The sequence below is a fragment of the Ornithodoros turicata genome, chromosome 8 (genome assembly GCF_037126465.1).
Source record: "Ornithodoros turicata isolate Travis chromosome 8, ASM3712646v1, whole genome shotgun sequence".
NCBI classification, from domain to species: domain Eukaryota; kingdom Metazoa; phylum Arthropoda; class Arachnida; order Ixodida; family Argasidae; genus Ornithodoros; species Ornithodoros turicata.
The window spans coordinates 38213801-38225527 of NC_088208.1; the positions used below are offsets into that span (position 1 = coordinate 38213801).

Genomic DNA, 11727 nt, shown 5'->3' on the forward strand with positions numbered 1-11727 from the left:
TTAATGCATGCCTGACTTCGACTACATCCCGTAGATATATCGAGCGGCGGGGGGGGGGGGGGGGGGGGGCTTATCGGTGGACGAAATTGCTGAGTTCGCCGAAAACAATTGGAACAGCAGGTGCTCCCCAGTTTGAAACCCCAACAAATCAATTGCAATTAAGGTAGCGTTCGAAAAAGCAAATGTATAGCTGCACCGCAAATGTAGGAGGTCTAGGTGTGATCGCGCTGTCGATCTGGCTGCCGGGTCACGTGTGCTGTAGTCAGTGAAGTTATTTGTGAGCGATAAACAAATCAAAAATAAAGCTGGACAGGAGAGCATGTCTGCTTGGAGAGCATGCTGACCATGAGAGCTGGTCGGATGCGAGCATAAAGCTCGCATCCGACCATTTCGCAACCATATGCTACTTTACCTCTCGCGTACAATGCACAGACGAAAAGAAGCACGCGCCTTCTTGTGCGTGAAAATTCAAGCAAAATGTTGTCACTTGCGCACAAACAATCGTAGTGTCCAGAAAAGTAATCGTTTGAATCCACACATAAGGAAGGGCCCAGTCGACTGCGAGTCATAATGAATGCGATTCGATGTTCTTCTTTCTCTTATTCTTTTTTTTTAGTCGCCACCCTTTTATCGTTTGCGAGGGTAATTAACCGTGCTGAGGTCATTTCGCTCATATTGTGATATCCGTTTCTGGTTTTGGTATTTGTATCATTGCGCTAATGAAACGCTGTTGCAGACGACGAGCCAAGCAAATCATGCACGCTTTTTTCTTTTCTTGTTTACTTTTCTTTTTCCTCTTTTTCTTTTTTTGTTGGTGGCACAACTGCGACTGCAACACTTGCAGTACACACTCCTTTTTTTTTAAACATTTTTCCTTTCGAAATACTATTGCGAAAACAGCGTGCTTTAGAAGCAAGTATAACTTTACTTACTGCGTATTTTGACAACTCCCCTACAAACGATATACTGGACACATGTGCTTTATTGATGGTCTTCTAACCCCTGAAGTCGGTCCAGTCCCCTGGGTCTAACCCTCTTCCCCTGTCTCCCTCCTCCTCCTGACGGACCTCTTTCCATCTGTCATCGCCTGTGCACCAGAAATGGTCACAGTTCATTCGCTGTATTAACTCGTGACAAGAAATTTGCTTACTGTCACTGTTAACCCCGAAAACTCCTAGGAAAGGAGTATGTTCGAGTGTCGTGATGTTCCATAATTCGATATCCCTCACTCGACAAACTAAATCACGCAAAAGCAAATCAGTTGGAACGTACTTGGGGGCCCCGACACGAGGACGGAACCCAAAATTGAGTTACCGGATATTCTATTCAGCTCCTGCGGAATTTTTTGCCTATTTATTTATTTCTCAATCAGTTTTTATTCAGAGAGGGTAGATAATTTAGTTAGAACACTTTCATGGGGACTGTATGTCACCGCTAGGCACCCGACACCTGCTGTGTATAGGATCTTGATGTCGTTTTCCTCTTCCGCGGCGAACTTCCGGTATGTCGGTTATGCAAGTTTTCGCTCCCGGAGTTGATTACGCATGTATTATGCAATTAGTTCGCGCTTCGTCGTGTGGGTTGCGGGGTAATGAGATAGGCAGCGCAGTAGAGGAGGTTTAGTGGATTAGATTCATCGGGAAGAGGAATGTCCGGCCGGTGGTGGCACTGCGAGACGTGGCAGACGGAACAGTGTCAACTTCAGCACTCCATCTACGAGTGCCATGTTCTTACGAATGCCGTGGAAGGCGCTACAATCGCAAGGTGTGTCCAGCCACGTCAGCGACAGACTAGGGGACCCCGTTGGCGACCCTCGTTGTGCAAAGTTACATATCAAGAACGAAGGGCAAGGCTCCAAATAGTTACCCGCATGTATTTTCTATTCAGGCGGAATTGACCATAAGCCATTCACTACAGCCACGAGTTTGAGGGCTTCATTATGGCTACTTCGGTTCTGAAAATTTCCTCCAAGTAATTATGCAAAGTATGCACGTAGCTGTAATTATGTTGTAATTGTGCGTGTAATTGTGCAAAGCACCGTCACATCAAGAATGAAGGGCAAGGCCCCAAGTAGTTACCTGTATGTATTTTCAATTCGGGTGGAACTGACCATAAGCCATTCACTGGAGCCACGACTTTGGGGGGTTCATTACGGCTACTTCGGTTCTGAAAATTTCCTCGAAGTAATTATTTACTGAACTGCATATCTGCTGAATACGGTGTTGAAATTATACGCTACAAAAGAAAAGTAGCCAGGGAGGCAGGTGAAAGACCGATTCCTCGACAGAAAGTACCGTGTCCTCGACAGAAAGTATGCAAAACCACGTCGATGTCGCGCGCAGCAGGACTGCCATCACCGATGATTTCCTCTCTTCCCTCCCTACAGACATTGCCCCCACTTGTAGACAAGGGGACGAGGCTTAACAAAACGCACGTTCTGCAGAAGCACTTTTTCCATCCAGGTATCCACCTCCACACGCATACGACGTCTTCAGGCTTTCACTCCGCTGTCATGACTGTCTTTACATGCGCCGTTCTAAGGTCATGGTACGTTCTCTACTAGTCTGACTACAATGTCTGTCCTTGTCGCTGTTCGTGTCCTTCCGGAGACGGATACAGGGGCAGAAACAAAATGGGCGGTCCTTTCCCAGGTTCTCTCCATCCGCTATTGTTTGCGGTAGCGGCAGTCCTACTGTCTCTGGCAGAAACATGACCAGGACCGATGCCAGCATAGCTAATATTCCAGAAACGAGCAGCGGCAGATACTGGTTCCATTCCACCTGGGTGCACAGAAAATTGGCAACCGTCTGAGTACTAATCATGAACACATAACGAGCTAATAATCTAGAGTCTTTAGACGAGGACAACGTGCACATGTGAGTGGAGCACGACACGAAATTGCAGCTGTCCTTGCCCCCAGAATCAATATTACGCGGACAAGTTGCCAACTCATCCACCTGAGCTTGACACCACGGAAACGACGAGTACAAAAGCAAACGTTCAGTCAGTAGCAGCTGATATTTCTCAATACCCAAAGCGAGTGTCTGAGCTGTCTGTCTCTATGCACTGGCACCGTACGAGATCAACAAATACAGAAAGGGCGCAAAATGCAATGAATTACCGTAGCGGCAACTTGAGTCCCGAGTACGCTTCCTAATTCGCTCATCATCCGTTGTAGCAGAACTGCCCTTCCTCTGATGCCAGTCGGAAAGAGCTCTGAGGCGACCTGGTAGGTTATGTTGAAGCCACCACTGAAGCAAGCCATGTATAATGTTGCCATCACTATGGTCCATAGCTGGGAATCTGCAAAAGCATGAGAATAAGCCGTGCAGTTCGCATCGAACCGAACGCGTTTGCTTTTCTACACAGACGCAATACACCGCATCCAGCACCATATTAACTCTCTCAAACTCTCATTATGTCTAGAAACCGAGGTAGCGAAAGAGGGCATCTGAGCTGCATGATTGAAAACAGCTGAATGGTTGAAAACAAACGTAAGCACTTTGTGAGGAGAAGTGTCCGTCGCGTAACCGTGCCCACCGGTTCGTGGGGGGGGGGGGGGGGGGGGGGATATGTTTCTTGCTATTACAAAAGAAAAAGAAAAGGAAAAGAAGGAAAGGGAGAGAAAAAGCAAAAAGGAAAGGAAAGAAGAAGGAAGAAAAAATTCACAAAACTAAAACTGAAAAATCACACACACGCGATCACACAATCACAAGGCGATGACAAGGTTCGAAACGTGGAGAAAACGGAGGAGCGCAGTGGTGACTGCCCACTGGGTTGGCTGAAGAACGGGACCCAGTAAGGTAGCCAGATGTTATAGCGCCGTAGCCAAGTTGGGATACACGACGACAGAGGGCGTCACGGTGCAGAAGGTGTTGCCGGTTCGGCTCTCATAGGGTTTCATGGGGCATTGCGCATAGAAGTACTTGCACTTTTCCAGTGACAATCAGGAAGTCTGATTCCCGTGCGTGGAAGTCGATTCATGTAATTGTTGGAACGCCCTAACACACTAGATTGAGACGCTGGCATCGATATACACTACAGCAGCCGTGGGACCGAACTGTGTTTTGCAAATTCTGTATGTGGTAATTTAGTCAATATGTAAAAGCTGAATTGGAAGCGGAACCAACGCAAAATGGTTGGCTTCTTTTCAACCAGAGAGCGACGCCAAAGGAGGTTCGCAAACCTGCCGTGTGCGGTCCCTCGAAAGTGATCCACTTATGCGACACACACGGGGTTACACACAGGATAAGCGTGGCCTTCCTAGCGTGTTCAAGGATACAAATGCTTCCTCACTCAACTTCTGCAAACAATGACAGTTAATGTACTGGACAAGACGGATTCAGTATAATCCCAGGTGCGGCACGTTGAACTGCAAGTGACATCGCTTGAGTCTTTATACCTGTTTGTACGATGGCCATGATGACGCAGATGAGCCCACCAATGAAAATGAAAGCTACATTAGGCCACCTTCTGCCCAGCCTATCGAGGGCCACGACGCAAAAGATGTTAACCGGAAGTTCAAAGGCTGAAGTGATGGAGTAGACGGAGTACACATGCAGACCCATGCGTCCAAGCTGCAGACTGCCCACGTAGATGCTCATGGTGATTAAACACCTGTCAGAAAAGCGCATTGGAATGAAAATCCAAGGACAGGACGACACTGTCTGTTTCCAAGGCTTCACTGTACCAAATTGGCAGGACCAGCAGAGTGTTCTTGCGGATCCTCGGCGTTTCCACCAGGGCTAGGGTGCTGCTCCAGAACCCACGCAGTTCTTCCGCCACTTCGGATTCCACGTGAAATTCACTGTCATCGCGCTAACAGAAAAGGGGGAGGGGGTGAACATACTAAATCCCTTTGTGGTCCTAGTTGACCTAGAAAGCGTCTCGTTATACTTGGTAGGTTAGCTAACGCTCGAAAGTAGTACGCTTGCCTGTTCAAATGTTTTCTCAATTTGTTCTTCACTGATGTCTTTCCCGTTGAATTTCGCGATCCATTGAAGAAGCTTGACAGCTTCTTTCTTCTGGCCTCGAGATATGAGCCAAGATGATGACTCAGGTGCCCACCTGAAGTGTAATGTGGATTGTCAAAACTATATATCCAATCTTTCCGCAAATGCAAGATTTAAATATTGCAGCAATTATTTGGGACGCATGTTAATACTAAAAGTACCAGACCCTTGCGCAGAGCTGCCATGACTTGATTCATTTTGCAAATGTACCCTGGGTATATACCTCAAACGTCACGTCAAAGAATGCTGTAAAACTTACCAGAAGGTTAACAGCAATAGGGCATCTGCCATTGCAGTGCTTATAAAGAGTCCCCTCCATGTACCGATCCACGACGCGTACCAGGGATACAGTGTTGCCATGACAGTCCAACTGGTTCCCCACAGGAAGGCTACAAGGGTCCGCCTCGAGGATATCGTGTATTCCATAACTGATGTCGGGAAATATTGGCCGAGAATAAAAGAAGACTGATTACTTCGTGTGTTGGACCTGTCCAAATATAGGGATACGATTCGTACTTCTACCCAACTGGCCCAATAGACCTCTACCTGTTTGTAAACAAATGACGTCATAATGTTCGACAGCGCCACGAGTTTGGTAGAGTTGAACTACGTCCAAAGCTAGTGGCGAACAAGGTCGCGTCCGAAAGCCACGGTCCTGAGGGGATTACGATGGTCTCTGAAACGAACGCGACCTTCGGTCCTACTTTTCTTTCAGTAAACAACTGCCCATTCTTGGAACCCAGCTCTCCCCCTTACGATCTGTTTTGGTTTCGGTCTGTCTACCAACGTCATGATGACGTTTATCGGGTAGAGGTTTATAAACGAGTTGCTTGTGAACACACACTGTTCGTGTGCGTCCTCGTCTCTTTTGGGGGTGTTCGTCATGTTTGAAATAAACTAACACGTTCTGTACCTTCTTGCACCTGGGCGCTCTTGCACTAACGCTGAGAGAATTCCTCGGTGTTGTCCTTAGTCCTCCGAGGACGCCTTAACGTTCGTGCCCTGAACTTCAGCAACGCACAACAACTGAGCGTTTCAGGACGACAACGCGCCCCTTTACAATGTAGTATGGCACCGCATCATGTTGAATTTAATTCAGTCACGATAAAAGAGTTGCGTAAAATAAAGTAGGTGGTTTACCTAAAATGAAGCACGACGTGCAGGTGGTGTAGGTACCGGCCCCAGAGAAGAAACGAAAGACAGCGAATGGAACGTGGTTGGTAAAGATCAAGCCGCCCAAATTGGCCACAATGGTCATGATTATTAAGCCCGATATGGTTTTCCGTCTGCCAAACCTGGATGATAACGACAGCAACATGTCTAGGAGGATGCGACAAGAGTCGATAGCACCGACAACAACATTCACTACAGGCGATCACACATTGGCTGCATGGATCGCATCATGGATTAATGTTGTCCCTGAACAGTACACAACATTTGCTATGTGTTCATAAGACTTGGGTTGAGGAAAATGATTTTTTCTGTTTCATTATCATCTGCAACAATTAAGGCAGCTCTTTCACAAACATCTGGACTGGATTGGGTGAAAGAAAATAAACTTGAGATTGCGGCTGCATGTAAAACGAAGTATTCTTGGGAATTTTGCTGTTCTTGAGTGTGTGGTGACTGGCGTTCTCTCCTTGATATCCGGAAGGAGAGTCAACGGGTGAAAAATCCATGGTTATCCATATCCATAATATTCGTAGTTTGAATAGTGACCATGACCCACGACTATAAATAGTGGTGGGTCGCACTAGGAGTATTACTATATAGTAGTAGGTCATGATATAGCGACACGTACCTGTCGGCCAGAAAGCCTGATACTAGGAAGCCAGTGATGGACCCAATCCAGTGTACGGTGTGGACAGTGTACAATTTATCGCTGTTTCCACAGAGCCAGTTTTTCTGAAATGTGTGACTCGATCAAGGCGGGAGTTCCATTGACGTCCCAATTTTAAACCGCAGAGAATTAGTTGGACGATGTGAAACGCTCGCTTTTTATGGGATTTGTATCGTCATCTGCCATACACACTAACATTCTTTGCAACGTAAAAACTGTCACAAAGAAATACTGGCTGAAAGAAATGCTGAAAAATACTGAAAAATACTGTCTGAAACAAATACTGCCCAACAGTATTCTGTAGCAAATAAATGAGCCAGATATGAAGAAGAAATACACATTCAGTCGCCGCAAATCCCCTTTTCTCGACTGATAGAGTTGCCCTGAAAAGACGCTGATAAATTCCTCACCTCCATAGTGGTCGTGAGCAATATATCATTCTCGTCGTACATCCATCCCGAAGGGCACGTAGATTCCCTATCGACGAAAACGGAAGCGTTTCCTCCTACGCTAGTGGCATGACTGATGAACTGACACGCTCCTCTGTGGAGGCTGCTCTTGTTGAAGCTGTCAACACTGCTGCCGTTCACGAAGCACCATTGCGTAGCTGGGGTCAATAGGGAAAAGAGGTGTCCGTAGTACCCTAACGTCATGTGCCACGTTCCCAGAATGACGATCGCAGTGAGCAGTGTCTTCTGGAAGAGGCCGTACCCTCCGACGTCTACCAGAACATCCTCGAATGCCATTTCCTTTTTCCGCAGAGGCTTGTCTGACGACCGTGGAACCAGGGAAGAAAATCCTGTGATGAGCGTGTACCGTCTGGTTTCTTGAAATACTTAAACTGGAATAAATTTCAAGCGGTCGGGCGCTAACCTAGCGGTGTCTGCTACAGAGCCGTGCTGTCATTTAGAATGCTAATAAAAAGAAAAGTGAGGTTAGCGACCTCCTATCTTGTACAGAGACATCGACTCTGCTACCAGCGTGAATGCCCCCTATTCAGTGATAAGATGAATAGAACCCTCGTCCCGGGATGTCTAGAATTATCGAGACTGAGAACATTACGAGGATCACATCTTCATATCTACATTCCTTGAAAGTTGAACATTCTTTCCTCGATCGGACCAAACAAGCTCATCAATTTCCGAAACGGTGTCGGGGGCAGGAGGAGCTACTGGTCAGCAAGCCGTGTGCGTCATTTTCAGCATAGTGTCTTCCTTCTCAAAACGACTTCGCACAACACTTAAACTCTTGTCTGTGGTACATACTCGTATCCAAGCTCTGCATGAAGACAGACGCAAATTTAAGAAGGCTTAATGTTACGTTGCCTAACACCGCGTTGCTCTTCTTGCTGAAGAGCTGTGAGTCGCCACGGTACACAAGTCTAAAAATTCCAACACTTAATGATCATGAACGTGTATACACTTACGGGCTCAGCGATGCTTCGGGAATGCTTTGCTCCTCCGCAACAAGCCCTGCGAGCATGCAGGTCGGCACAAACAGCAAGTCATATAGTTATCTTAGACTCAATTAGGACGCCGCGTGAACATACTTAGGGTATGACGTCATAGTTCGCACGTACGATTCAGACGCGAGAAGTGCACACCGCGCAGTTTGACAGCGCAGACCGTTTTTAATCTCGTCTTCCGGCAAAAAGCCAGCTGGTGGTAATTTAGGGACATTTTATGGACATTTATGGGCAGCTTCATTTACGGCCCTCGTAATACACATACACACCGACTCTCCGTCAGCCAAGGCACAGGATGTGTACGCTGTCTACTTGATGTGTTTATGTCAAAGTCGATAAGTTACGCACCTGGAGCTCCCCTTTCTCGGTCCGTCGGTGAGTTTGAATTAGAAAAGGGTTCTGCAAGAAGTTCGTGGTTCTGTGTTTTACCCAGGGCATAGCCGACTGAATTCGGCATTCGCTCTTCGACGCTCCGAGGTAATGCTGAAGACCGAGAGCTGTCACCAGTGTCTGCCCATGCCGGTGGCGGCTCATCTTCATAGCTGCGGACGCCAAACACGTGGTCATGGTTTTGCGGACCGTAAAGCGGCAGGCTAGCATTTCATATTGACGGCGTAGTTTAACAGCTTGTTTACTTGTAAACCCAGCGCAATAAGTTACAAATGTGACTGGGAACGCTTAAAAGAACCGTAAAGTGAAATATAACGAGAATGTTTCAAGAAAACGTCATGTAGAACTTTGCTGTGTCATCACACACACACACTCGCGCAAGTCATCTCCTCTCAGTTCATCATACTTATCGCACTAATTAATTTTGAACACTTTTCGAAACTGAAAGGTGGCGACTCTCAACGGTCACAAAAAACAAAGTTGGAGTCGGCCCCGGATTGGCGGACGAACATCACGTGATATTGAAGTACAACGTAACGCATTTGGCACAGGTTACTAATTAGCATTAGACTTTTTTGAAGAACAACAGCAATTCTTCAGAAGTTCGGTTCAAACAGTTAACGGTTGTAACGTCCGAGTTCCGTGCCTGCGAGGTGATCTGCGCCATCTGTTGGCCTTTCTCTCTCGCGTCTCTGTGTCGTCTGCTCGTTGTATCGCTGCTGTTTGCAAAAGCCAATTCCAAAACCTCGTATCCAAGTGATTTAAACGAATGTGTGGTTTGCGTTCTTGTGTTGCGGAATACACAAACCGTGCGCCTTCGCAATGAAATGCCCACTGCACTCGCGAGAAACTCACTATCTCGTCCGGTTATCGTCTAGTTGTTTGCGTTCTCAATAGATGGCGCGCGAGTCGCCGCAGGGTTGGGGGCGCTTCTGGAGTCCGCTAGCTTGCTTTGCGTAGCAATCTTTGGAATTCGATTGCTGAAAAAATGCTCAGTATACAGCAGAATTACTACGTATCTGAAGCGTCCAAGTTACCAGCTTTCAGAAAACCATACGGTTTCTACAGGCTTGCCATTCACTTTATAGTTCCTTTCATGTATATTATTTGCTAGCAAATTTGAGGTAAAATAGGGTGCTTCAATACTATCCCCTCTGCATAAACAGAGGGAGCTAGTATACAGGCACCCTAAGGTGAAACGGCTCGGGGCGACGTCTCGCGGCAAGTAATCCCCAATCCGTCAAGCTTTAGTAAAGCAACTGCTTTAGTTTTAGACCCACCGTTGTCCGCATACAATGTAGCTTTGGTGCCGTACTTGACGAGCAATGAGCAAGCGTGACTACTTGCCTGTTGCCCGTAATTTTCAATTTTAATTGTCTAAAAAATTATGAGCGCGATTGGGACAAAAATTGTGGCGTTCGAGTTCTAAGGACTTAGGCTATTGAATAGATAAATCTTCTGAGATTGCACTTCTACCGCTTTACGATACCTTAATTTTAACGACGACGTCACGTGGTTTGGGCGGTCAGGCTTTGTTTACTCTTAAGTGCTGTTCAGCCGCCTTTTGCGGCGTGTGCAAAGCGCTTTCATTGACCTTTTGAGGTAACCTGGTACAAGACCCCAAAGAAGCTGAAACTTCCCAACATCTCATATCGATACGTCTCTCGCTTTTGCCTTCTCTCGAATTTATTTATGACACCCCCTATCCTTCTGTACTCTACAACTTCCAAGCGGAGTGTTAGAGGAGGCCATAAAAGCGACGAATCTCTATGTAGGTGGCTCTTGAGACACCATATCCTGTCCATCCGTATCTACTAGCTTGTGTAAGGCGACAAAGTTCAGCTGATATCACAGGACGTTGTTATACGCATAGGAAAGGCAAATCCTCCTTTTCATGCCTTGCGCGGCCGAATCCTTCCCGATTATGGAGAACTCGAGGGAACTGCAAACACTTCGATTTCTACTATTTGTCCTCTCTTTGTGTAAGGACGCCAGTAAGGATTTCACTGTCAACATAACACAGTGGCGCATTTGCCGCAGATTGATGAGGATTTTTGGCAGCTTCGTCATTTGATGCCTTGTCTGAGTACCGTAGAGGCTCCTTACGCAAAGAGGATGTGCAAACAGAGAAGCATCAGAGCCACATACGATCATGTTTTTCTTTCCTCTCTCTCTCGTTGCTCTGTACATATACGATCCTGGCACACTAAGCTGGTTATCCCGTATGCTCAACGTGGACAGGCAGTCACTTGCCGTGGTAAAAGTCTAGGAAGAACATTATTGCTAAGTATCCCATCAGGGGATGTTGCGACAGGTCGCTCGATGAGTTCTATTGCATAGCACGGAAGCGAACCTATACGGTGAAAACATCACTGCCAGCTGGGATCATAACCTCGTGGGTGGTGATCGGCATGGCTGACTACAGAATAAGAACAATATAAGTAAACAGAGGAGAAATTAGAACATCTAGTCCCCTAGGTTATAATTTTTCAAACGCTTTAGTCCCCGGATCCTGAAATTTATTCCCCGGTTTACTCTTAACAATATTCCCTAACCGCCAAGACACTTCTGTGCGTTTATTCTCCAAATGGACTAAGGGTTGCGGCAGTGTCATCTAATCCATATAACAACAAAAAACACTTTCGCTGAGAGTGTAGGTACAGCATCCTGAACTTGATGGGTGCTCCAAGGTAATACTGAAGACTGAAAGACATCGAAACTTGTCGTCGGCCGAACCAATGACGTCACTGGAGTAACGCGACGGAAGGGGGTGAGGCGCCGCACCACTCTTTCTCTGCGGCGACATGAGGTGTCATCTGCGGGCTTGTGACTTTTTTGCTTCTTCCCGTGATGTGATTGTTATGTACCGAGTACCCATATAAAATGGAAAGGAATTTAATGTAGGGGGACGGGGACGCAAAGAGCTCCCGCAGCGGGCGACGCGTACCCTATAGTGATGCTACTGGGCCGTACTGTCATCCCGCAGACTCTCCATCAGAATACCTGCACAGTTGCCCTGA

General features: G+C 46.8%; 2 protein-coding genes across 14 annotated transcripts in view; one reads left to right on the top strand and one right to left on the bottom strand.

Moving 5' to 3' along the window:
- The window catches only part of LOC135367252 (coiled-coil domain-containing protein AGAP005037-like), a 270487-nt gene that overhangs the window by 147572 nt on the left and 111188 nt on the right, over window positions 1-11727 (top strand). The gene's annotated exons all lie outside the window — the stretch shown is intronic.
- Window positions 1339-8444, bottom strand: LOC135366259 (solute carrier family 22 member 3-like). Of its 3 annotated transcripts, none has more exons than XM_064598932.1 (10): window positions 8279-8444; window positions 7263-7621; window positions 6814-6917; window positions 6153-6307; window positions 5272-5440; window positions 4935-5067; window positions 4691-4818; window positions 4403-4617; window positions 3122-3303; window positions 1339-2780 (listed from the first exon to the last, which is right to left on the bottom strand). In XM_064598932.1, exons 2-10 carry the CDS (start codon window positions 7596-7598, stop codon window positions 2523-2525), a joined length of 1680 nt encoding a protein of 559 aa, XP_064455002.1. In that variant the 5' UTR covers window positions 7599-7621; window positions 8279-8444; the 3' UTR covers window positions 1339-2522. The 3 variants fall into 3 exon arrangements, with proteins under 3 accessions (XP_064455002.1, XP_064455004.1, XP_064455003.1); XM_064598934.1 differs by having other exon boundaries at window positions 7263-7651; XM_064598933.1 differs by having other exon boundaries at window positions 7263-7693.